This window comes from Diadema antillarum, unplaced genomic scaffold, assembly GCF_040938485.1.
Source record: "Diadema antillarum isolate AM-2024a unplaced genomic scaffold, OU_Dant_1.0 seq00001125_RagTag, whole genome shotgun sequence".
Taxonomy (NCBI): Eukaryota; Metazoa; Echinodermata; class Echinoidea; order Diadematoida; family Diadematidae; genus Diadema; species Diadema antillarum.
In genome coordinates this window covers 127,153-153,703 of record NW_027271939.1, presented here as the reverse complement: position 1 = coordinate 153,703, position 26,551 = coordinate 127,153, and the positions used below count along the sequence as shown (strand labels likewise).

The 26,551-nt window shown below is 37.8% G+C and overlaps 2 protein-coding genes across 2 annotated transcripts; one reads left to right on the top strand and one right to left on the bottom strand.

Annotated features, from left to right (window-relative positions):
* The first annotated feature begins 464 nt into the window (after window positions 1-464).
* Window positions 465-2,980, top strand: LOC139743961 (uncharacterized). Its single transcript, XM_071654428.1, has 4 exons — window positions 465-495; window positions 1,277-1,393; window positions 1,838-1,990; window positions 2,412-2,980. Exons 2-4 carry the CDS (start codon window positions 1,313-1,315, stop codon window positions 2,511-2,513), a joined length of 336 nt encoding a protein of 111 aa, XP_071510529.1. The 5' UTR covers window positions 465-495; window positions 1,277-1,312; the 3' UTR covers window positions 2,514-2,980.
* A 15,562-nt stretch (window positions 2,981-18,542) lies between these two features.
* On the bottom strand, window positions 18,543-26,507 carry LOC139743960 (uncharacterized). Its single transcript, XM_071654427.1, has 6 exons — window positions 26,104-26,507; window positions 22,610-22,717; window positions 21,669-21,798; window positions 20,787-20,903; window positions 19,050-19,202; window positions 18,543-18,675 (listed from the first exon to the last, which is right to left on the bottom strand). Exons 1-6 carry the CDS (start codon window positions 26,370-26,372, stop codon window positions 18,574-18,576), a joined length of 879 nt encoding a protein of 292 aa, XP_071510528.1. The 5' UTR covers window positions 26,373-26,507; the 3' UTR covers window positions 18,543-18,573.
* Window positions 26,508-26,551: the final 44 nt, after the last annotated feature.

Here is a 26,551-nt window from a genome sequence, read left to right as displayed (position 1 = left end):
ACGAGTATAGTGTTTGATTATGCTCTGATATTGTTTTTTTCCTTTTAAAAAGATCTAGGTGAGCAGTTGCCGTTTTGATATGAGCACACATTGACAGTTCAAGACACCGATTTGATTACCTCAATGACAATTAATTTGTCAGCTTAAACAGGCTTCGATAAAATGGCAGGAGAATGCTTAAACTCACGCAGACTTGGCGGAGATGTCTTCACTAAGTACTGACAACAAAGTAATAATTAAGCCCCTTTAATCACCCTTTGGACTTCGGTTGATGTAGCTGGGCTGGAGTGTATGTCATATATATATATATATATATATATATATATATATATACATTGCGCTACTTTTTTCACATAACGGTGTAGTGTTGCTGGTGTATCCACGCCATTGGCCAAGAAGCTTCATGTTGGCGATGTGTTACTTCGAGCAGACAACAAAGCTCTATATACCACTCATGACTGCTACGATACCTTCAAATGTGCCGTGAAACACGAGGTAGTTTATCTTTCTTTATTTATTTCTTTCGTCCTTTCTTTCCGTAATTCTCACCACGATGATTTGGAATGAAACATAACTCATTTCAGTTGTGATAAATGTGTGTTTAGCCCAAATGTACTCTTTCGCAAAGCTGAGGGCCGGGTTAAGGTAAAATTGAAAGATGATTATATATTTGGAGTTCATATTGTTTGGAAAATCTCATGACAGAATTCTCCACTTTTTAGAGCACCTGAAACTACGCTCGAATATTGAGTTCCCTGCAAGACAAATTTCTTACGATGCTCTTTCATATTGAGCATGACAAGGTACCAATTCAACCCTGTTTGCTTATTTTATTGCCATAGTTTGTTATGGAAGAGATAAAGTGAAAAAATATCACATTTGTGAGAGTTGATTTCAGACGCACGACATGGAAGATACGGAAGGAAAGCACTGCACTAGGGAAATTCTTCATTTGGTGTCTTTAAGTCCAAAACCGCAATCGTATCGTTAAAAATCCCTCAAGAGAGTTCATATTGATAGTGCAAGGCTGTGCACTACAATGAGAATGATGCATGCCTTTGGGAAAAAAAATCCAAGGAAACAGAAATATAATATTACGTAGTATACGGACTGCTCACTTCACAAACGTGTGTGATCATGTATATTTGTTACACACATAAGTCAGCATAATAAAAAAAAATACCACGTGGAAGCCGTAATCTTTGCAACTTAATATTTTGCGGGAAAAAAAAATAGAGGGAGAGAGAGTCTCATACTGCTCTTTTATGGCCTGCAGGTGGAACTTCAACTGTTGCGAGTCCCACAAGGTGTGATGTGTCACGTCAACCTTCCGCAAGATGGACGGATTGAAGCACTCGGAGCTGAGTTTGAAAGTGACAGTTTCGGAGTTGAGGTGAGTATGAATATGAAATCAAATGCAGATTTCACTATGTTTTCAAAATAATAATGATATCAATTCTGTTGATTTATTTCAAATGATTATCTATATTGCTCTGTATGATAGTGCACTTATATAATGATATTATGAAGATGCATCGTGTTATCAAGATTCTAGTCGTTTATTCTCTTGGGAGATCTTGACTTTATATTCATTTTTCATTTGCTTTTTGATCTTTTGTCAGGGTAGCCCATTCACCAATAAGTAGTGGTTTTCCATGGGGCCCTGAACAATATTGATGAACATGTGTACATTATATAGCAAAACGTATGTACAGTTGAAAACATAGGTATGCTGTACATTGCAAAGTAATTGATAAATACATGTATATCTACGTGTGTGTATAAATGTTTGTATAACGTGTACGCTTATACATCAAACCTATATACCACACGTCAGGTCACCAAATTCAACGGCAGTGGGCTCCTTGTCTTGAGTGGCCAGATATCAAACCAGTTGTCCGCCAAGTTTTCCAAAGACGAGGAGAAGATCAACCTCGGTCTGGTTGAGATTAATCGAAACCCCGTGCCGCTGGATTGCTCCAACGAAGAGGTGAGTTTGAAAGCCTCCAGGTCAGCGCAAAACTTTCGAAATAGGGCCTACCTTCAACAACTGCATTCTTTTCCGTCAGTCCGTGTAGCTTTTCAAACAATCAAATTTCTCGAGGAATATGTTCTGTTTTGAACAATGATTCTAAGGCCTGGAATAAAAACGGTAAAGATTATAAAACACACACAAACACACACACACACACACACACACACACACACACACACACACACACACACAACAAAACAAAAATGCACGCACATACGCACAATCCCTGTACGATTTCACATTGCCATGTCTTCTGGGGTTCGTTTTAAAGTTCCCTGTAGCTAGATTGGCGAGATCATATCTCGAGATGAACTTGTATTATTCTACATGTACGATGATCCTACCAGAATTCTACACTTTTTGTGTTCTTGCTCAGGTCCAGAACATGTTACGTAATGCCGGTCGAGAACTCACCTTGGTATTTCTTCCTATGGATCTGGTAGAAGTTCTTCACGTTGCTGCAGGCTTGGAGAAATGAGTCAATAACAATGGGGAGATGTAAGAGACTACCGCAAAACTACAGGCTGCTGATGCCTCGACCCCCACCCCAAATAAAAAAGAGGAGGAAGTCTAAACATAAAAAAGGCGTTTAGTGAACTGATAAGGACTAAGGCCTACACTTCGTATAGAAATAGCACAGAGTCTGAGAAATGCATGTGCTGAATATTACATATTCATTAGATAAGAGCACACACGTACATCCACACGTCTTTTAGCATCCAGGTATTTTTGTATCGAATCCCAAGTACATCAACTTACAGTTATGATTCGCTGCTTTCTGAGTCTTAAGCGTTGTTTTTATGCCTCCGCCACGGTTGTCCGTCCGTCCTTCCTCCGTCTTTACCTCCGTGATCAATTTTTTTGGATAGTGTAACTTAAGAGCCTTATTCTAAAGAAAGCTGGCTATGTATTTATGAGTGGACGAAATTATACGTATCAACTTTTTGGAGCACATGCTCAAGGTCAAAGTTTTAGTTCAAAATTAACATTTTTAAAATTTCCATATTTCCCCCGTATCTACATAATATGCAATGCTTGAAGGTACTTTCTTGAGATTTATTGTATGCATGTATACTTGATAAAGATTCTCTAGGAAAATTTTCGAGCCACGGGGTCAAAGGTCAAGTGAAAATGCTAAATTTTCATTTTTTCTCCATATCTCGAAAATTGCTCAAGGTATCTTCACAAAACTTGGTAGATATGCATGTACTGCGTAACTATTATCTTACTATTCTTTGATCTGTAGATGGACACTGCATGTCAAGAACGTAATTTGTTGAAAAGATTTCATAAATGAAGTGGTAAATAAAATATGCATATTTACACAGCAGGATGTAGATATATAGATATATAAATGTGTGTGTATATATATATATATATATATATATATGCGGATAACATAATCGTATCATGGTATGAATATGTACCATTCACACACTAGTGGAAGTTTTTGGTTTGTACCTTCTTTTGTATGTTTCGCTGACTTTTGTGTGTTGAACATCTTATCCGTAGACCTATACCACGGATGTCCTTTTTCAATGCAATACAGTGCCCATGTGTTTTTATTGTCAATATCATAGTGGTTCCATTGTCTGCAGTTATGAATCGTTTACGTAACGATGTATCGCTGTTCCAGTTGGCGGAAGCAAATATAATACATTATGTACCTATAATACATTGTGCTATTAAGAGGACTGCCTTTATCACTGTTTATGCTGTTTCAAATCTTATGTGTTTGAACCAAGCATGGCTACTATTGTGAAAAGAAAAAAAAATGTCTCATATTTGTTATGTAAGGGTTGAATGTGATAATTACCTCTCAAGCGATCATCCACAGTCACACCATTGTATATTGCGGCTTTTTAACTTGAGACTGTTTTTTTTTAATCCAATTCCTCTCGTGGTTGTTTTATATCTGTTGTATTAGTTCCAACCAACATACATGCAGTTTTACCATCTTTACCCACTTTCCAAAATTTAAATCATCCATTAGGAACGTTTTCTCTATTTTCTCCCTATGTGATCAGTAAAAAAAGATAACTACAATGTGAAGAACCATGTAGGGTACCATTGACAGTGATGAGAAACAGGGATCCAAGTAGGATATACTTTGGTATTTCTTTTGTAACTTTTATTTTTTAAACAATTTGCCATTGACTGATGTATTCCGTCCAAAGGACTGATTTTGTACAACTGCAGGTTTATGCGGTCAAACTACAACATAACCTTAACTCGAAAACTCCAGAGTGGCACAGAGAAGTAGCTTTAAATTGTCCATAATAAGTACGAATACCCTGACTTCTGAGACTGTTACCGACAGCTTGTAATCTTAAAACTTTGTATCAGTTTTCGTATCTATGATGACCGGTCATTGCCAATTGTGTGTCGTAATAAAGTTGTTGGTGTTGTAGCATTGGATTGTCGGCGAACGTCGGATACAAATCTTTTCTTTGTCTTGAGAGGATGTCGTAACCGACTCAACAATAATGTGTTTGTCTGCAGTTTGTGGAGACATACCCACACTTCCGTTCACATGCTATACGTGTATGCACCAAGGCATACACGTGTATAAAGTGGAGTCACACTGTCCATAAATGGACACATGATTTGACTTTAAGAATATAGAATTTTCAATTTCGTACAAAGGTGGCCCCGAATTTGGTCAAAAGGCAATCAACAGCCGAAGCAAAGACGATGCCTACAAAAGGTCACGCAATGATGTGAGTCTTTATCATAAAATGAACCTTCACATGATCTGCGCGCCTTTTTCTTGGCTTGCTAAAGATTTTGTCACCCCTCACAAAGTTGATACGGAAACGTGAGAAACTCCATATCGGCGGTCATTTGATGACTTTAAGATGTCCCCATGAATGACAGGACGTTTATATAGTCAGAGTCATATTTGAACGTTTCTTTCATCGTGTGTCCATCTTCGGTCAATCCCAAGACAGTTTGAGGCCAGCATTTTAGGCCCTCCTTCACTGAGCAAGACGTGATATTACGTACAACTTAGTGTTGTACACTGTCATGTTTCTGTCCGGTTCTGTATTTGCCACAAGGTGTAAAGCTAATAAAACATTATTGTTGTATCATAATGATACGTGCAGTTGGCTTAGCAGTGTAAGTATGGTCGTGACGTCATGACGATGTTTATAATATATACAAATATATATATATAATATATATATATATAATATATATAATATATATATATATATATATATATATATATATATATATATATATATACATATCTTTGATTGTCTATCTTTGATTATCTTTGATTGATCATGTTTGTTTCTGTCGAAATGTGTGCCGCAGTTTCATCAACATGTTATTGTGTTTTTTCTATATGTTTTTTTGTTTTGTTTTTATGTATGAGTTTTGTTTCTTGTATGTTTGGTTTCTTTTTTCATTTCTGTATAAAATGTATATCTATGTTGTATTTTTTATCCGCACGGACCTGCGGAAGAACAGCCTTCGGGCTGAAGTATGTACCGTGCATAAATAAATGAATGAAATGAAATGAAATGAGATGAAATATATATATATATATATATATATATATATGTAATATATATATATATATATGTAATGTATATATATATATATATATATATGTAATATATATATATATATAATATATATATATATTCATAATATCCATTTTGTACCTCGAATATAGAGAAAAATACCAGTATTTCAAAATTTTCGATAGTCCGTTTATTTGTTGCCTGCAACTAAAAACAAATAATGGTAATAATCTCTCTCTCTCTCTCTCTCTCTCTCTCTATGTATACAAATTTAAATGTATATATGTATATATATACATATATATGTATATGTATATATGTATATATATATACATATATACGTATATATATATATATATATATGTATATATACATAGATATGATAATGTATGAGTAGGTGTATATTTCTTTCTTTTTTTTTGGTCTATTTCAATTGCATCGAAGTTCCTCATTACGAACGCATACACATTATGTACACACAGACCCACATACCACATGTCAACAAATGTAAATTTCGCTTAGTGTTTGTCCTCCTTCTCTATGAAGGGCACATAAAAACAAAGGAACAACACGGCATTAAGAGAAGTATTGCAATATGGTACATAATACATTATGCAGTTTATTTTTTACATGTTAACTGCGAGTCCAATTTGTCCAAATTGCAGTAAATCAGACAAATCATGATCATTTCAAATTGTATTTAAAAAAAAAATCTGCGACTTATCATAACGAACAAAATAAAATCAGATGGGATTTAAAATATTTTATAGACAATCGGGTACACGTTCTATGGGAGATAATCAAAAGTACTGAGTGCAATCGAAAGATACGAGAAGTTGGATTACAGAGTTATTGTGGCAAGCTGGACATTGAAGGTGATTGCTACTCGAGGTATATGACATTGAATTTGGAACAACCGAATTAGTGTCATATTTTATAAAAGAAGCATAGCAGAACTGATAGCAAAATTCTAATGTTTGGCAAGTCCTTGGGGCATGAAAACCGGCTCATGCCAAAAAGCCGTCATTGATTTCGGGGAATTCAGTAACGACTGCTTCAATTTCTACTTCTTCAGTCTGTGTTGGGATAGTGGTCAACATATCCTCGTCATCGCCTCCGGGTTTCTTGCCACCTCGACGACCAAATGGACGAACACCACGGTTACCATGACGACCATCCTTGCCTGGACGTTGGAAGGAATGGCCATTTTCTCCTTCGCCACGTTGTCCACCATCCCGTCCAGATTGATCACGACGGTCCCATCGATCTGAGACAGCGTTTTCCTCTTCGTTACGATTACGTTTGCAGGGATGATGACGACGACGAGATGGTCTACCAAATGGTGCATTTTCATTGCGAGTGTCATTGTTGTCTCCTTCCCCATCATAGCCTTCGCTCTCATTACACTTTGCATGGTGATGACGGCGGTTTCCATGGCGACCGAACCTGAAAGGGAAAATACTGGTACCGTTGTTATCTCCTTCTTCAGATTCCTCACTTTCATTACGCCGTCCATGGTGATGTTGATGATGGTGACGGTGATGGCGGTGGGAGTGATGCCTTCCAAGATGATGACCAGGGAAACCTTCCTCATCATCCGTTTCATTGGTTCTATCTGATCTCCTACCACCACCAAAAGGCATCGGTGACATATCCCCTTCCGGTCCTCCTTGTCGACCTCCCTCTCGTCTTCCTCCCTGTCCAAAGAACGGTTTACCACCTCTCCGTCTGAAGCCCCCTTGTCCTCCAAACTCATCTCCTTCACCTCTCTCTACGCCTTGTCTCCCTTGACCGTCTGAGAACTGTTCTCCTGGTCGAGAACGTCCCTCATTCCTACGACCACCATCTCGTCGTCCGCCTCCATGCTGCTCTAGATTAACCTCAGTCTGGCTGTCACCAGGTCCTCCACGGCCACCAGGAAGATCAGAGGGGCGACCCCGGCCTTTTCTATTGTCTTGGCCCCGACGACCATTCTGTGCGCACACTGTGAAATAAGTATCGAAGACAGGCGTTCATCATAAAGAAAACCCATGTTTGTCATCGTTATACTATACATGGTGTCATTCCCTTTGTATCACTAATGATATACGGACAGATTATCAAAGAAAAAACACCTAAAAAACAAAAAAAAAGTGAGCACAATGTTGCAATTGTACGCATTTATAAACAGTAACTGATAATAATTATTTGCAATTTCAGACACACCCTACGGGTCCTCTTATGTTGATAAAACATTGAGATGATAATGTATGACTGACGACCAACAGCAGTCGTGAAAATAGTGAAAATAGTAAGAAGTATCTAACTCGTTTAGAAAAGCATTTGGCTGTAATATCCTCCCTGAAGAGAAACGGGTTTTTTGTTATATGAAGTTGTAATATAAATGTAAATTATATTAAGTATAACAATAAAGTCTACGGATTCTGTGTTATTTTTAAAAGACAATAATTGCCTACAACATACAGCATTTGATTATTTAAATTTAAGTGCACATGTACCTTTATACTTCCCCTCTAATCCTCTATTAGTTAAATCTTTAGATAGATAAAACACATATGAAAGGGGGATGTGAAATAAAGACATTATTCTTACCTGCGACAGTAAGTGCAGCGAGAAAAAGGATGAACAAAGTTGATTTCCAACCCATGGTGATGAAATCTCTCTCTTGACAAGTTTTCTATTCGTTGCTTTGGAGTTTTCTCTCGTGGAAGCACGAACCCGAGAAATCTGAGGAATGCAGACAATTTTGGTCAACTTTTATACTCTTTGGGCTGAATATCATCCCCAATCGGTGCCTGGTAGTACCAAATCACCCGGTGTTACTCCCAATGAGTTATATTTCCTGTTTTATTCCAAAGCATATCCGGCAGTGTGAGGCAGCGATTGATATGCATTGTTGAACGAATAACGGTTGAAGAACAGGACGCAACAAAACGAAATAACACAACACAAAAGGCGGATATGGGCATCCATCATGTTCAAAGGCTTGAAAATGGGCAAAACCTAAAGTATGGAGTGAATTCCACTCCAATATCAGATGACATTAAAGATATGTTAACAATGATGCCGATGATGATAATAGTAATAATGATAATAATAATGATAATAATAATGATAAAGATGATAATAATAATAATAATAATAATATTAATAATAATCAATATTACCATCATTATCATCATTATTATTATTGTTATATTATCATCATTATCATTATAATTGTTATTGAGTCACATCGAGCACATGGAAGAGATAACGTTTCATTCAAATTGAGAAAAAAAATCAATTCTACTGTCACTTGTTTGAAGATGATGGGATGAGAATGAAAATGAGCAAATGCTTTCTTCAAATTGTTACAACTTTTACCAATGTTGCATTTAGCTGTAATCATCCTTAGCTACAGAAGTCTGGCAGTAGTAATAGTAGTAGTATCAACATTGTCCACCTCTTCGCCAGTGTCACGTTAAGTATAGTCTTTCATAGTAATACTGATAACAACCGTAGAAATTACTATGATAACGATGACTACTATAACCATCAGTTTAAAATTGTTACCAGTCGTATTCAGTTATCCATATTGATTATTCAATCCGTTTATCTAGGAATTTAAAAAGAGCACACACACATACACACACGCGGATACAGAAAATAGTGAAAACTGGAAACGAAATGTAACTGTCCACTTGAATTAATTTCTTTTTTATAGAAGTCCATGCAACGATACCTAAAATATTTTATACTACTTAGAAAGGTTTTGTCGTTGCCACACACTTGGAATGCGAGGTGAATTACTCACAATAATTCATAACAGTGCATAAAAAAAGAGGTTGAAATCTTCTTCTAGATTCTTCTAGATTTAAAAAAAAATGGCATTTTGGTTAGAAGCATTTCGCATAATATACCTAAACATATCAATAGAAATAAGTGCAGTCCTTCATTGTTGTAAAAATTAAAAGCAGTGACCTCGAAATATGAACAAAGAAAACAATCGGACAAGGTAAACAAAGTAACGATAGATTATTGCTACGGCGACAGGGTTTTCATTGAATTGGAAATGCAGATTTACATCTTAGTCCACGTAATTTTCTTGAAGAAAAAAAAAACAATTATATTTTGCATAGTGCATCTGATTGTGAGGTTCTTATAACGGTTTTCATCGTGAATACGGAGCTAATTATCTATAATTCGCTGTGTATTAGTTGTAAGTTGCATTGTTTTTGTTATTAAAATTAATATTAGTATTGATAACAATTATCATTATTACTACTATTTTCCTAATCATTATCATTATCACCATCAAAATTATTGTTGCTATGTTACTACTACTGCTACTGCTACTGCTACTGCAACTGCTACTACTACTACTACTACTTCTACTACTAGATAAGCAGTAGTAGCAGTAGTAATAGTAGTAGTAGTAGTAGTAGTAGTAGTAGTAGTAGTACAGTACTCTTCGCGTAATCGGGTATCGCTTAAACGGGTACTCCGTTTAATTGGGTAGTAATGTCAAAATCAGTTCCAATGCACATTAAAATTACCTGATAATCGGGTTGCCTCTCCGCGTAAATGGGTAAATAATTTTCTTCTAATCTAATTTCTACCCGCATTTTATCGCAGCTATAACACTTTAAGCGTGTGTAAGCGATGAGTCTATAACAAAATGACACATTTTTCTGAAGACATATTTGTCCATAAAAAGAGTGTAAATTATTGCTCGTGACTGAGCAAGTGTAAGGTATGTATAATGTGCCGTGCAAGCACGCGTGTAGAGCATATAGTGTTGGTGTTTGGTGTAGTGTACAATGCATGTTCATTCACTTAGTGTGTGTCAATTGTGAATGAGACGTGTTCTGTTCATCGGAAACGCTCTGCCCGAGCCTACCCGATTATGCGGAGAGTATTGTAATAGCAGCAGCAGACGTATCGTTGTCATGCTTTCACTTCATTTTTGTAATTCAAATTGTAGGCTAGGCACAACAATAAAAAATCAATTGATTAACTATAAGTAGATGATTCACTGTCAAAAAAGACATGTCCATTTCATACCTTGAAAACAAGAACAACAGCAAACAAAGAAACAATAATGCAAAGGTCAAAAAGGTGATGAGAATGATCAGACCTCTGTCCATTTATTCCCTGGGAGTCTACAGATGGTGAGAATGAGTGTAATGAAGTCATTGACTTTTGTGGCTTTTGTTGTACCTTGCACATCCTACCGTGTGCGGATGTGACGTCACCCACAACAAGGAAATCTAACGTTCCACTCTGTGTGCTGTTAGCACTCGGGTAGGCCATCTCTGCTGGCAGGTACCAGGTGCCAGATAATATTAGTTTGATTTTAGTGATTAAAAAGTCGAAGAGCAAGAGTTGAAGAAAAAGATATAGAGAGACAAAGATACATAGGCAGTCTGACGGACAGGAAAAAAAAAAGAAGGAGCAATCGTTGGCCCATGATTATTTTTGTGGAGCACTCTGCAATTTTAGCTAGTTTTTATGGTTTATTGCGTTTAGTCTTTTAACATAGAATCTTTACGAGAATCGGAGCGTTGGCTTTCCCTTCCGTAGTCTGCTGATTTCTTGTCCAAATTCATTACAGATGAAGTAGATGCCTGTCAAAAAATCAGTCAGCCCCCTCTAAAAAACAAACTAACAAATAAGTAAAGAAACAAAGAAAGCATAAAGATTAATCAATCGTTACATAATAATTTTTATGATTTTTTCCACGTCCCCCCCCCCCCCCACTCAAAGATGAAAATTATTGGTCGACAGAAAAAGGAAGAGACAAAAATAAACATGCAAAACAAATTTAAAAAGATGAATGCTACTAAGAAAAAACAAAAAAGGCAGACACAGCAAATATTTGAGAAATTGAAATGTAACATTGGTAAAAGTTGTAACAATCTTAAGGGAGCATTTCCTCGTTCTCATTCCGTCATCCTTAATTAAGCAAGTGTAAAACTTATATCTAGATAACGTTTTTTCTTCTTCTTCTTCTTCTTCACGATTCGAGTGCAACGTTCTCTCTTCTAATGTGCTCGATTTAACTTATTTGTATCAATAAATTCATTCGATTCAATTCATTTATTTTCATTCTTCTCTTTTTTTTTCAACAGAACTCAACACAGAATAAATTAGGAATTATATCACAAACGTATACATAAAACTTTGCAAAGGATATCAAATGATACAAATAAAGTTATATATATATATATATATATATATATATATATATGCATGCATATTTGCAAAAATGATATAAAATGACGATGATAATAATAACAGTAAAAACGATAATAATAATAACAATAATCTCCACTATCATGTATGATCATGATCTTCATCATCATAACAATAATGATAATGTTGATAACAGTTATGACGATGATGATAATGATGATTATCATTATTATATCAATAAAGTCATTTAATATCGGTGTGGAATACATTCAAATATTGGTTTTGTCCGTTTTCAAACCGTTGAGCATGATGGGTGCCTTATTCATTATTACTTGTGTTGTGTTACTTTGTTTTTGTTACGTCCTGCTCATTATCCCCGATTCGCTGAACAATGTATCAATCGCTGCCTCACACTGCCGGATATGCTGTGGAATAAAACAGGAAAGATAACTCATTGGAAGTAACAACGGGTGATTTGGTACTGCCAGGAACCGATTGGGACGATTTTCAGCCCAAAGAGTATAAAAGTTGACCAAAATTGTCTGCTTTCCTCAGATTTCTCGGGTTCGTGCTTCCACGAGAGAAAACTCCAAAGCAACGAATAGAAAACTTGTCAAGAGACAGATTTCATCACCATGGGCTGGAAATCACCTTTGCTCATCCTTTTTCTCGCCGCATTTACTGTCGCAGGTAAGAAATATGTCTTTATTTCACATGCTATTCTTTCATATGAGTTACCTTTTGTCTATCTAAAGATTTAACTAATAGAGGATGAGATGGGGAAAGTGTTAAGGCACATGTGCACTGAAATTTAAATAATCAAACGATGTATGTTGTAGGCAATTGAGAATTGTCTTCGAAAAATAACAAAGAATCAGTAGACTTTATTGTAATACAAAGTATAGTGTAAATTCACATTATAACTGCATAATATAACAATATCCTGTTTCTCTTCAGGCAAGATATTGAAGAGAATTGTTTTCTAAACGAGTTAGATACTTCTTAGTGTTTTGATTGATTGATTTGATTTGATTTCTGAATTTCTTTTTCATACATAAATGAAATACAAAGTCGATTGAACGAACTCATCGAGTATAATTTGAATCTTCAAAACTTCAATCTTCAAAATGTGAATTTTCACTATTTCCAGGACTTCTGTTGGTCGTCAGTCATACATTATCATCTCAACGTTTTATCAACATGAGAGCACCCTTAGGGTGCGTCTTAAATTGCAAATACCATTTACTGTTTGTAAATGCGTACAATCGCAACATTGTGTGCATTTTTTGTTTTGTTTTTGTTTATTTTTTGGATATTTGTCTGATACCATTACTTATACAAAGACAATGATACCATGTACAGTGTAACGATAAAAAACGCGGGTTTTCTGTATGATAAACGCCTGTCTTCGATACTTATTTCACAGTGTGCGCACAGAATGGTCGTCGGGGCCAACACAATAGACAAGGCCGGGGTCGCCCCTCTGATCTTCCTGGTGGCCGTGGAGGACCCGGTGACTGCCAGACTGAGGTTAATCTAGAGCAGCGTGGAGGCGGACGACGAGATGGTGGTCGTAGGAATGAGGGACGTTCTCGACCAGGAGAACAGTTCTCAAACGGCCAAGGGAGACAAGGCATAGAGGGAGGTGAAGGAGATGAGTTTGGAGGAGAAGGGGGCTTCAGACGGAGAGGTGGTAAACCGTTCTTTGGACAGGGAGGAGGACGAGAGGAAGGTCGACAAGGAGGACCGGAAGAGGATATGTCACCGATGCCTTTTGGTGGTGGTAGGAGATTTGATAGAGCCAATGAAACTGATGGTGCGGAAAGTTTCCCTGGACGTCACCACGGAAGGCATCGCTCACATCACCATCATCAACATCACCATGGAAGGCGTAATGAGAGTGAAGAATCTGAAGAAGGAGATAACAACGGTACCAGTATTTTCCCATTCAGGTTCGGTCGCCATGGAAACCGCCGTCATCACCATGCAAAGTGTAATGAGAGCGAAGACTATGATGGGGAAGGAGACAACAATGACACTCACATCGAGAATGCGCCATTTGGTAGACCATCTCGTCGTCGCCATCATCCCTGCAAACGTAATCGTACCGAAGAGGAAAACGTCTTCTCAGATCGAGGGGACCGTCGTGATCAATCTGGACGTGACGGTGGCCAACGTGGCGAAGGAGACAATGGTCATCCCTTCCAACGTCCAGGCAAGGATGGTCGTCATGGTAACCGCGGTGGTCGTCCCTTTGGTCGTCGAGGTGATAGGAAACCCGACAGCGATGACGATGATATGTTGACCACTATCCCAACACAGACTAAAGAAGTAGAAATTGAAGCAGTCGTTACTGATTTCCCGGAAATCAATGACGGCTTTTTGGCATGAGCAGGCTTTAATCGTGTTTTCATGCCCCAAGGACTTGCCAAACATTAGAAATTCGTTATCAATCCTGTTGTGATTATTCTATAGAATATGACACCAATTCGGTCGTTCCAAATTCTATGTCATGTACCTCGAGTAGCAATCACCTTCTTTCTCCAAGCTGCCACAATAACTCTGTAGTCCAACATCTCATATCCTTCGATTGCACTCCGAACTTTTGATTATCTCCATAGAACGTGTACCCGATTGTCTATAGAATGCAATAAACCCCGTCTGATTCTTTTTTGTTCATATGATAAGTCGCTGATTTTTTTTTTTTAGATACAATTTGACAATGATCATGATTTGTCTTATTTGCTGCTACTTTGGACAAGTGGGACCCGCAGTAAACATGTAAAAAAAATAAACTACATAATTTATTATGTACCATATTGCAATACTTCCCTTTCTGCTGCGTGGTTCCTTTGTTTTATGTGCCTTTAATAGAACAGGTTGACAAAAGTAAGCGAAATTTACATTTGTTGACATGTGGTATGTGGATCTGTGTGTACATGATGTGTATGCGTTCGTAACGAGGAACTTCGATGCAATAGAAATAGAAAAAAGAGGAAATACACACCCACTCATACATTATCATATACTATCATATTTATGTACATATGTACATATATATATATATATATATATATTAATATATATATATATATATATAGAGAGAGAGAGAGAGAGAGACAGAGAGAGAGATTATTACCATTATTTGTTTTTAGTTGCAGGAACAAAATAACGGCCTATCGAAATTTTGATATATTGGTAATTTTCTCCATAACGGAGGTACAAAATGGCAATTATGAATATATGTATATATATATATATATATATATGCATATATATTACACATTGTTGACATAGTCATGACGTCACGACTATACTTACAATGCAGCACCAACAATTTTACATGGCTAAGTCAACTTCACGTAATAATGTGTACATATGATTGTCATAATAAATCCTGCCATATATATTTTATATGGTGGTATATTCTATTTTCAAGAAACTAAAGGAGACACGGCTACACTCATTATTATGATACGACAATAAAGTTTTATTAGCTTTACTCCATGTGGTACATACAGCACTGGACAGAAACATGACAGCATACAACACTAAGATGTACGTAATATCACATCTTGCTCAGTAAAGGAGTGCCTATATAGTGCTGGCCTCAAACTGTCTTGGAATTGACCAAAGATGGACACACGATGAAGGAAACGTGCAAATGTGGCTCTGATTGTATAAACTTCCTGTCATTTGTGGGAAATCTTAAAGCCATCGATGACCGCCGATATGGATTTTTTGGCATTCTTCCCATGATGATAAAGACACATCTTTGTGTAGTCTTCTAGCGTAATTCGCACATTATTGCTTTACCTTCTGTAGGCATCGTCTTTGCTTCGACTGTTGATTGCCTTTTGACCAAATTCGGGGCCACCTTTGTAGGAAATCGAAAATTCCATATTCGTATGGTTATCTTGTGTCCATTTCAAGGCAGTGTGACGTCACTTTATACACGTGTATGCCTTGGTGAATACACGGGCAGCATTTGAACAGAAGTGTTGTTGTTCTTTTAGATTTGTAGAGAAGCTCTCTACCGGGTGGGCAATTTGCTCCAAAAATATATTATTCAAATATTCACTTAAATTCAATTATAAAAACCTACACTACTTCTAATTATTTACAAACAAAAACCTAATTATATCTATTGCTAATATTTACAAATGAGATATTTACAGAAGAAGAAAGGGGACAGGTTTTAGGAAGATATGTCGCCTGCCTACTCCTGCACCGAAAAGCAGAGTTACGCCATTCCCGTCGGCGACCGGGATGAAGACCCGCCCGCCGACGCCGGTGAAGTCTCGGCCTCTCTCGGAGGCAGGCGCCTCTAGTTGTCTTATCGGCCTAGGTGTTATATTATTATTAGCCTAGTAGGCAGGGACATCTTGGAAGAGGAGGGATGATAGAAGAATAGCGGAAAGGGTGAAGACAGAACAGAGAAAACAGACAGCTAGTGGGTGAGGGTGCTGAACTGAAGTGCTCTCTAAAAAAGAAATCGAGTGAAAATCTTCACTCTAAAAAGAGTGAATACAAAAAAGAGTGAATTTCGAGTGAAATTGGAGTGAATTTTGAGTGAAAATGCTCATTTTCACTCATTTTGGAGTGACGTCAGGGATCACTCGAAGATTTTGGAGTGATCCCTGACGTCACTCCAAAATGAGTGAAAATGAACATTTTCACTCAAAATTCACTCCAATTTCACTCGAAATTCAGTCTTTTTTGTATTCACTCTTTCAAGAGTGAATATTTTCACTCGATTTTTTTTAGAGAGTTGGGTGTGTCTCCCCATTTATACTACAGACTAGTCTGGCTTCCCAGACCCTCTGCTAGTACTAGTTCGCGCTATTCAGGATATTGACGCCCTCAACGTCGAAAACTGGTATAGTGTAAGGTGACTTTTGCCTTCGGCAAAAGCAGCGACATCGTCGCCGTGGAGTCCAGGTTGCAAAGGGTCTGGAAATCAGTCTAACTACAGATATCCATACTGTTAAAGCAGTGACAATATTCTCTCTGGGGAAAAAAAAAAATCTGTATCCATCGTCCGCCGACAATCCAATGATATAACACCAAGAACTTTATTATGACACACAATTGGCAATGACCGGTCTTCATAAGTATGAAAATTCATAGAAAGTTTTAAGATTACAAGCTGTCGGTAATGATTTCAGAAGTCAGGGTATTTGTACTTGTTATATGGCTACTTCTCTGTCCTATTTTGAAGTTTTCGAGTTAAGGTTATGTTGTAGTATGACAGCATAGGACTGCAGTTGTACAAAATCAGTCCTTTGGATGGAATACATCAGTCAATGACATTCTGTTTAAAAAATGAACATTACAAAAGAAATACGAAAATATTTTCTACTTGGATCCCTGCTTCTCATCACTGTCAATGATACCCTACATGTTTCTTCACATTGTTATTTTCTATCAATCGCATAAAGATTGAAGAAAATAGAGAAAACGTTTCCAAAGGATGATTTAAATTTTGGAAAGTGGGTAAAGATGGTAAAACTGCATGTATGTTGTTTGGAACTAATACAACAGACATTAAAAAAAACTCGAGAGGAATTGGAATAAAAAAAACAGTCTCAAGATAAAAAGCTGTAATATACAATGGTGTGACCGTGGATGATCACTTTAGAGGTAATTATCACATTCAACCCTTATATAATGAATTTGAGATTTTTTTTTCTTTTCACAATAGTAGGCACGCTTGGTTCAAACACAAGATTTGAAACAGCATAGACAGTGATAAAGGCAGTCCTCTTAATAGCACAATGTATTATTGGCTCGAATGTATTATCTTTATATTTGCTTCCGCCAACTGGAAAATCCATACTTTGTTACGTAAACGATTCATAACTGCAGATAATGAAACCACTATGACATTGATATTAAATACACATGGGCACTGTATTGCATTGAAAAAGGACATTCGTGGTATAGGACCACGGATAAGATGTTCAACACATAAAAACTAAGCCAAACATACAAAAGAAGGTACAAACCAAGAAATTTCGCTCTGCTTGTGTGTGAATGGTATATATTCATACCATGATACGATTATGTTATCCGCATATACATATATATATAAATATATATAAATATATACGTATATATGTATATATATATATATTTATATATCTGTATCTCTACATCCTGCTTCGTAAATATGTATATTTCATTTACCACTTCATTTATGAAATCTTTTCAACAAATTACGTTCTTGACATACAGTGTACATCTACAGATCAAAGAATGGTAAGACAATAGTCAAGCAATACATGCATATCAACCAAATATTTTGAAGATACCTTGAGCAATTTTCCAGACAGGGAAAAAATGAAAATTTAGCATTATCTCCAGACCTTTGACCTCATGGCTTGAAACTTGTCCAAGAGAATCTTTATATGGTAAATCTCAAAGAAAGTACCTTCAAAATGATAACGGAGGTAAAGACTGAGGAAGGACGGTCGGACAACCGTGGCGGAGGCATAAAAACGACGCTTAAGACTCAGAAAGCAGTGAATCATAACTGTAAATGTAGCCTACTTAGGATTCGATACAAAAATATCTGGATGCTAAAAGACTTGTGGGTGTATGTGTGTGCTCTAATACTGAATATGGAATTCAGCACATGCATTTCTCAGACTCTGTGCTATTTCTATACGAAAGTGTAGGCCTTACTCTTTATCAGTTAAAGAAACGACTTTTCTATGTTTAGACTTCCACCTCTTTTTTATTTTGGGTGGGGGGGGGGGGGGGAATCGATGCATCAGCAGCCTGTAGTGTTGCGGTAGTTTCTTAAATCTCCCCATTGTTATTGACTTATTTCTCCGAGCTTGCAGCAACATGAAGAACTTCTACCAGATCCATAGGAAGAAATACCAAGGTGAGTTCTCGACCGGCATTACGTAACATGTTCTGGACCTGAGCAAGAACACAGAAAGTGTAGAATTCAAGTAGGATCATTACAGAATAATACAAATTTATCTCGAGATATGATCTGGACAATCTAACTACAGGGAACTCTAAAGTGAGCCCCAGAAGACATGGCAATGTTAAATCATACAAAGATTGTGCATATGCAATGGTATGTGCGTGCGTTTTTGCTTTGTTTTGTGTGTATGTGTGTTTGTTTTATAATCTTCTACCGTTTTGTTTTATTCAATGGCCGTGATTTTAGTGCTGAAAGTAGAAAATATTCCTCGAGAAATTTGATGGTTTGAAAAGCTACGGCTATGGCGTTGTTGATAGTAGGCCCTTTACGAAAGTTTCATTGACCCAGATGCTTTCAAACTCACCTCTTCGTGGGAGCAATCCAGCGGCACGGGATTTCGATTAATCTCAACCAGACCGAGGTTGATCTTCTCCTCGTCTTTGGAAAACTTGGCAGACAATTGGTTTGATATCTGGCCACTCAAGACAAGGAGTCCACTGCCGTTGAACTTTGTGACCTGCCGTGTGGTATAGGTTTGTATGTTTATATATATATAATATATAATATATATATATATATATATATATATACATATATATCTTTAGATAAATGCGAATATTACATTAAACGTACATACAAACACTAATAGATAAATTTATAAACACACACACAGTATTATATTACATAATACATCTTTAGATAAATGTGAATATTACATTAAACGTACATACAAACACTAATATATAAATTTATAAACATACATATATATATATATATATATATATATAGCATATATATAGCATGTTTATAATGTGGAGAAAATGAGTAAGAAATTATAAGTTTGAGACGTTGCTCTCAAATGCTCCCTCTAGTCATTAAACTTTCAGCACGCGACTTTTATCAGGATCTACCAAGAGAAAAATACGAGAGTCCCAATACACGACGTGCCATAATAAAAGTGCAATATCACAAAGAGTGATATCTGTTACGAATTTGCCCATATAATCACTTTAGAATGTAGTTTTATGTTTTATGATCATGTGTATGCGATCACACGTGCTCGATCGCGAATGTTTGTAAAGACCGCCGGTTACGTAATCATAACGTTGAGTTATTCGTTTTGAACCGCAGTCCCATACATTTCGCCCAGGTTGAGTTTAATGTTGTGAATATATCAAGCTTTGCATGCCTGATGGAATTTTCCATGTATTTGATAATGCTCATGTTAAAAATGCATTGCTCGCGTCAGTCGACAATCAGACTCCGGTTAGAGAGGATCGTTATAGCTTTCTCAACGTCCCGTCCACGGTCTTGGGAGAAATTGCTTTCCCTAAGACAAGTGTTCTGCGAACTGAGTTAAAGTGCTAAACAGCAGGATAATCCAGGAGATGCCAACCTGCTTCTAGCCAGTTTCCCTTCGACGACGACGGCGTCGATAAGTTTTCGTTGACTTGGCCAGGCGAACCACCAGGTGGTCTGGAGCCAACGCCCACCTGTGATTGCTACACGGCTACCAGTGGGAGCCGAGCCGAGGTCGATCCAGGGCGTCGAGACTGTGTGAATGGCAATGCGCACCCAGCGGCCAACGCCCTTCTGCCCGGCATAGTCGCGGAGCGGCAAGCTGACCTGAGATAGCGTCGCCCGCTGATTCGACGACGTCCCTGTGGATCGACGCGTTCTCCACGCGATAGTGTCTGGCGTCGCCTCCCCGTCACGTCGCAGACGAGTTGGGCCCCGACGTTGGTTTTCTTAGGGTGAAACCCTGGCCAGGTTTCACATAATCTGTCTTTAAGTTATCTAGTTATCCCACCTAGCCTTGAATTGCTATGGTTAATTTCGCTGCAATGTTTTAGATGAAAATTATTATTCCGGTTTGAAAGTGATTGTTAAGCAGTTTCCTAATAAAGCTCCGGAAGATTTGCTCATTTCAATTCACTGAGACCGCTTTGCATTCATTTGAGTGAACATTTGTGTAACAATAACTATATATATATATATATATATATATATATATATATATATATATTTATATATATACCGGAATTGATATCATTACAGTCATGTTAAATACGTAGGAAATTTCGCCATTATTCATACTCACCTCAATTCCGAAAATGTCACTTTCAAACTCAGCTCCGAGGGCTTCAATACGCCCATCTTCTGGAAGGTTGACGTGACACATTACACCTTGTGGGACTCGCAACAGTTGAAGTTCCACCTGCAGGCCATAAAAGAGCAGTATGAGACTCTTCCTTTCTCTCTCTCTCTCTCTCTCTTCTTTTTTTTTCTTTTTTTTTTTTGATGCGCAAAATATTACTTTGCAAAGATTAAGGCTTACACGCGGTATTTTTTTTTTTTTTTGGGGGGGTATAATGTTATGCTGACTAATGTGTGTAACACATACACATGATCACACACGTTTGTGAAGTTAGCAGTCCGTATACTACGTAATATTATAATTCTGTTTCCTTGGATTTTTTTCCAAAGGCATGCATTATTCGCATTGTAGTGCACAGCCTTACACTATCAACATGCATTCTCTAGAGGGAAATTAATGTTACGAGTACGGTTTTGAAAGACACAAAGTGAAGAATTTCCCTAGTCCTAGTGCAGTGGTTTCCTTTCGTATCTTCCATGTCATGCGTGTGAAATCAACTCTCACAGCAATGTGATATTTTTCACTTTATCTCTTCCATAACAAACTATGGAAATGAAATAAGCTAAAAGGGTTGAATTGGTACCTTGTCATGCTCACGAGATTTTCCAAACAATATGAACTCGATATACATAATCATCTTTCAATTTTACCTTACCCACAGGTTCTCATCTTGGCGAAAGAAACTACATTAGGGCTAAACACACATTTATCACAACTGAAATGAGTTATGTTTCATTCCAGATCATCGTGGTGAGAATTACGGAAAGAAAGAAAGGATGAAGAAAGAAAGAAAGAAAAACAAAGAAAGAAAGAAAGAAAAACTACCTCGTGTTTCACGGCACATTTGAAGGTATCGTAGCAGTCGTGAGTGGTATATAGAGCCTTGTTGTCTGCTCGAAGTAACACATCGCCTACATAAAGCTCCGTGGCCAATGGCGTGGATACACCAGCAACACTGCACCGTCGTGAAGAAAAAGAAGCACAATATATATATATATATATATATATATATATATATATATATATATATACATACATATACACTGTACCCCCGTTATAACGAACACAGTTATAGCGAATTTCCGGTTACACAAAAGTAAAAATTCGGGCCCCCAACATTATCCACACTATGTAATTTTATTGTTTATTTGTTCGGTTATAACGAAATTTCGATATAAAGAAAGAAACTGCCGGTCCCGAGGATTTCGTTATAACGGGGGTCCACTGTATATATATATATATATATATATATATATATATATATATATGTGTGTGTGTGTGTGTGTGTGTGTGTGTGTGTGTGTGTGTGTAACATACACTCTAGCCCAGCTGCCCCAAGTACAATTCGACGAAGGTCCGAAGTCCAAAGGCTTATTAAAGTGGCTGAATGTATTATTTTGTTGTCATAACTTAGTGAACACATCTCCGCCAAGGCTGCATGAGTTTAAGCATTCTCCTGCCATTATATTGAAGCCTGTTTTAGCTGACAAATTAATTGCCACTGATTTACTTAAATTGGTGTCTTGAACTGTCAATGTGTACTCATATCGAAATGGCAATTGCGAACCTCGAACTTTCTAAAAAAAGATATTTGAGCATACACAAAATTATACTGATATTTTCATGGGTATATAGAACTTCATTAAAGATGAACATTGCCATTCATTATCAACATCCGTTTATGTCGTCTTTCGACAAAACTTTTACTTTTACTTGTTGATTTCATCTGATATCGACGGTGTCAGTTGGGTCATTTTGAAACTTACACCAAGGATTGTTTGTGGCACGCCAGCTTGAGGGATTTTTGACTGATATCAGTGGCACGTAGGGTCTGTTTGATGCCATCTTCCCTGTGCTGGTCTCGTCGAAATTGCCTGCAGTGACATCGTGAATAATGACCAGAACAATATTTAATTATATCATATTATATTAAATGGGTTAGTCAAATACTGGTCAGTGATTGGCTAAACACATTCACATGATGGAGGCACATTGGTTATGTTCGCCCAAGGGCAGAACATTTTCGTAATGTTCTCCTATGGGAAAACATTTTCACGTAACAAATGACAAACGATGACAAAAATGACAAACCAAACGATTGAACGATCATATTTTTTTCACGCAATCGATATGATAAATTTACCTATTCCATACAATGTGACAAAGCAAATTTTACTAACCCATATAATACAACAGATGATGACTTTTGTTGTCGGGAACATTGTATCTGTGTACCTAACGTTCCACCCTCAGGGGAGACTATAAGTCCCTTGGCTTCGTCTCGGGCCTGATAACCTCCCTCAAAAGCACTTCAAACCCTTCGGGTGGAACATTCGGTATGTTCCCTCCCCTGCCAGTCATCATCTATATAATGTAACAACATATTGTAGAATATCATTCTGTAGTACATTGCAGTAAATAGTGTGTTCAGGAAAAGATTTATTTGTAACTGATCGAATTGATACCGTAATTGATATTCATTGATTTCGTTCTAAATTTTCCTTTGTGAACTTTGCTTTCTTTTTCATTATCTATGCACGGGAGATTCCATGTTAAACAAATGGGAATGAGTGAAATAAATGTTACGAAGCAATGACAATAACAAATGTTAAATGCTTTTTCATATACTACAATAGCCAGTATACACTCACGTGCTATTCGTGTTCGTAAATAAAACTGCACTAAGACTAATAACGCATTAGTCATGCATTCTTAGTGTAGTATAGTGCATTCAATATGTACTGTTTATATGACATTATAATGTTATATTTAAATATATCAGATCATATCATGATTATATTATATGAGATTATATTATATTATATCATATTATATTATTACATTATATCATATTATATCATATTATATTATATAACATAAGATTTTTGAAATTATATTACATTATATTATATTATATCATATTTTATTTTATTACATCATAATACATTATTCAAATTATAGCATGCTATTATGCACAAAGATCGCGGATATTGATACACAAGCAGTATAACGCGATTGATCACAAGTGTCACATTTAAGTTCTCTTTTTTCATAAGATCAAGCGCGTTCAAAATATTCATCAGTTTTGTGACATGATCATTTTTGAGAAGTTTTAGTGCTGTGAATCAGCCTCATACACGTATGGCACATATCGGTGTCCATGTGATATGTTACACACTCTGTTCTTGGGCCCTTAAGTGCGAGGGGAAAAACATAGAAAGCCACGCTTTATGACGGTTTCCCAGGCCAGGCGAGGAGTGTGATAAACAAAGTTGTGCTTTCTTATACCCCCAGAGAAGAATTGTACACTCGGTCTGATAGTAGTGAACGTTTCCTGGCTATCATGAGCTTGCAAGAACCTGACACAATATTCATTGTGCTGATCGTACATTAGTCAGATGATCAAGACCCTTGGCTGGCAGTCCCTGGAACACCGCAGAAAGACCTCACGTCTCTCCATGCTGTTTAAGGCCATGTCACACCTTTCCGGGCAAGCCTTGTGTGCGACTTGGGAAGAACAATCTTTACAACCCGGAGGTCCCCGCAGATGACCCGCGCATGACAGTACCTAGCGCGTACTTACTCGTAGTCGCCCGGAGGTGCGCACGTAAATCTCTTTACCCGCAACCATGTTTAGGGCCCTGTCACACCTTTCCGGGCATGCTACGCGGGCTTATTGTGTGTGGGGGTTTTCCAGCATACGGACAATTTCTGAGGGCGGACAAGGAATTGGGCAAGTCAGAGCATGTGTCCTAAGTGCTGGGACGCGTTCTACTTAAATTCTACTCGCGGGTATACTGTGTGACCTGTGTACCAGTCGCGTGAGTGCTGACATCTCAGTGAAGGAATTCCTCTGACGGAATGGCAGAAGTCCCACAGAATGTGATTATCTTGGCTGCATACGGGGACTGCGAAGTACCTGCGTGGGAGTTGCTTGCGAGATGCTGCCGCTAAGGGCTTCCTATTCGGGCGTTCTGCGTGGACCTCTCCGGGCATCCTCGCGACTCACCTGGAAAAAAAAATTGGTCATGCTCAAAACTCTGCTGCGGTGAAAGTGAGCACCTCCGAGATACGCGCTAGGTACTGTCAGGTACCAACTGCGGAGAGCTCCAGGTAGCAAATTTGCTTCCCCGCAAGTCAAGCCGTAAAACTTCCCCAGATACGATTTGACAAGGCCTTGAGCATGCTCAAAACTTGTTGCGAGTGAGTCGTGGGGGGTCGAGCGCAGACTGAGGTACACGCAGAACACAGTAGGAGACCCTTACCGGCAGCACCTCTCATGCAACTCCAACGTAGTTACTTCTCAGTACCTGTAAGTCGCTCGTAACAGAAAATGGATCGGTTTCAAAGCTCTCAGGCAGGTCATACGGAATACACGCAAGTAGAAGATAAGTAGCACGCGTCTAGTTTTATAGGTAAAAAACAAGTGCGAAACTTGCAAACATTCTTGTCCGCTCGGGGAAATTCTCCTGAGTGCTGGAAAATCCCCCCCCCCCCCCGCAACAAGCCCGAGTAGCTTGCCCGGAAAGGTGTGACACGGCCTTTAGGATCAGCAAAGACCTTGCCCACTGCCCAATAAACAAACCCAAAAATCCTTTCACTACCCCTTAGCCAACGGCGCTCTCACAGCAAACAGTTCCAGCTTGTTACTTGCAGAACACAATACAGGGGTCATCTTTCGACACCGAGAACCATAAAGGACTGGAACAACCTTCCAGAGGAAGTAGTGGCTGCTCCAACCCTTGATCCATTTATGTCAAGGGTCAGCAAGTAACAAACCACCATTGGGCACTTTTTTTTTTTAAAGAAGAAGAGAAAAACAAATGAGAGATTGTACAGTGTATACATTAAAAGCAGTTTCGAAGGACAACGTAGGACAGGTCAGGCTTGGTCTGTATCCCTATGTAGTGCCATGATAATCAACCAATTGATTGTGGGCATCTTCGGCATGACAAGACATGTTTCGTTAACTGTTTTAACCAAGAGCATCAAATGTCACGGGGTTGATGAAGTGACACGCAACCTGCGTCATCTATACAATGAACTTTGAAATGTTTTTATAAAGTTCCCTTTACGACTCAAGTAGTTGCACATGTACGACTAAAATAAAACAGTGCTGATGAGAATCAAATTCATAATTTTTGTTAAAAAAGACATGGTAGAGACAATTAAAGGGAGTACTTGAAGTGACAACGAAATTAATCAGAATTAATCACTGACAAAACGAAAGAAAACAAAGTTACTCGGGCATCAATCTCACATCACATAGTCACTAAGGGTTTCGTCGCTCCTTAACTCCTTCACCGTAGCGTTCGATGCACGTTTGTTTTCCATCTCATCCTCGTTAATATAGATGACGTTCTGGCTTTGGGGAGGCAGGTTGTTGACATGTGACACATCGGATGTGTTTCTCCTTTTAAATAGGTAGCTTGGTTCCGCTGTCTGGGAGGAGATGGAGTCAGTAGTGTCCTCCATTGTGTCCTTGGAATGTCCGATAGTATTTCCCTTCGTCAGCTGCGTAGGAATCATGGAAGGACGCTGGGGAACATCAGGAGGGAGTTCGTACGGATTATCGGAGATGTCTTCGTATTCCTCATACGGAATATTGGGAACTTGTCGCGTCACCTATTACAACCATTGGGGAAGAAATAATCATCTTTTTGAAGTTGCTGATTTCTTCAAGTTGATTTTATTTCACTTCCAACAAA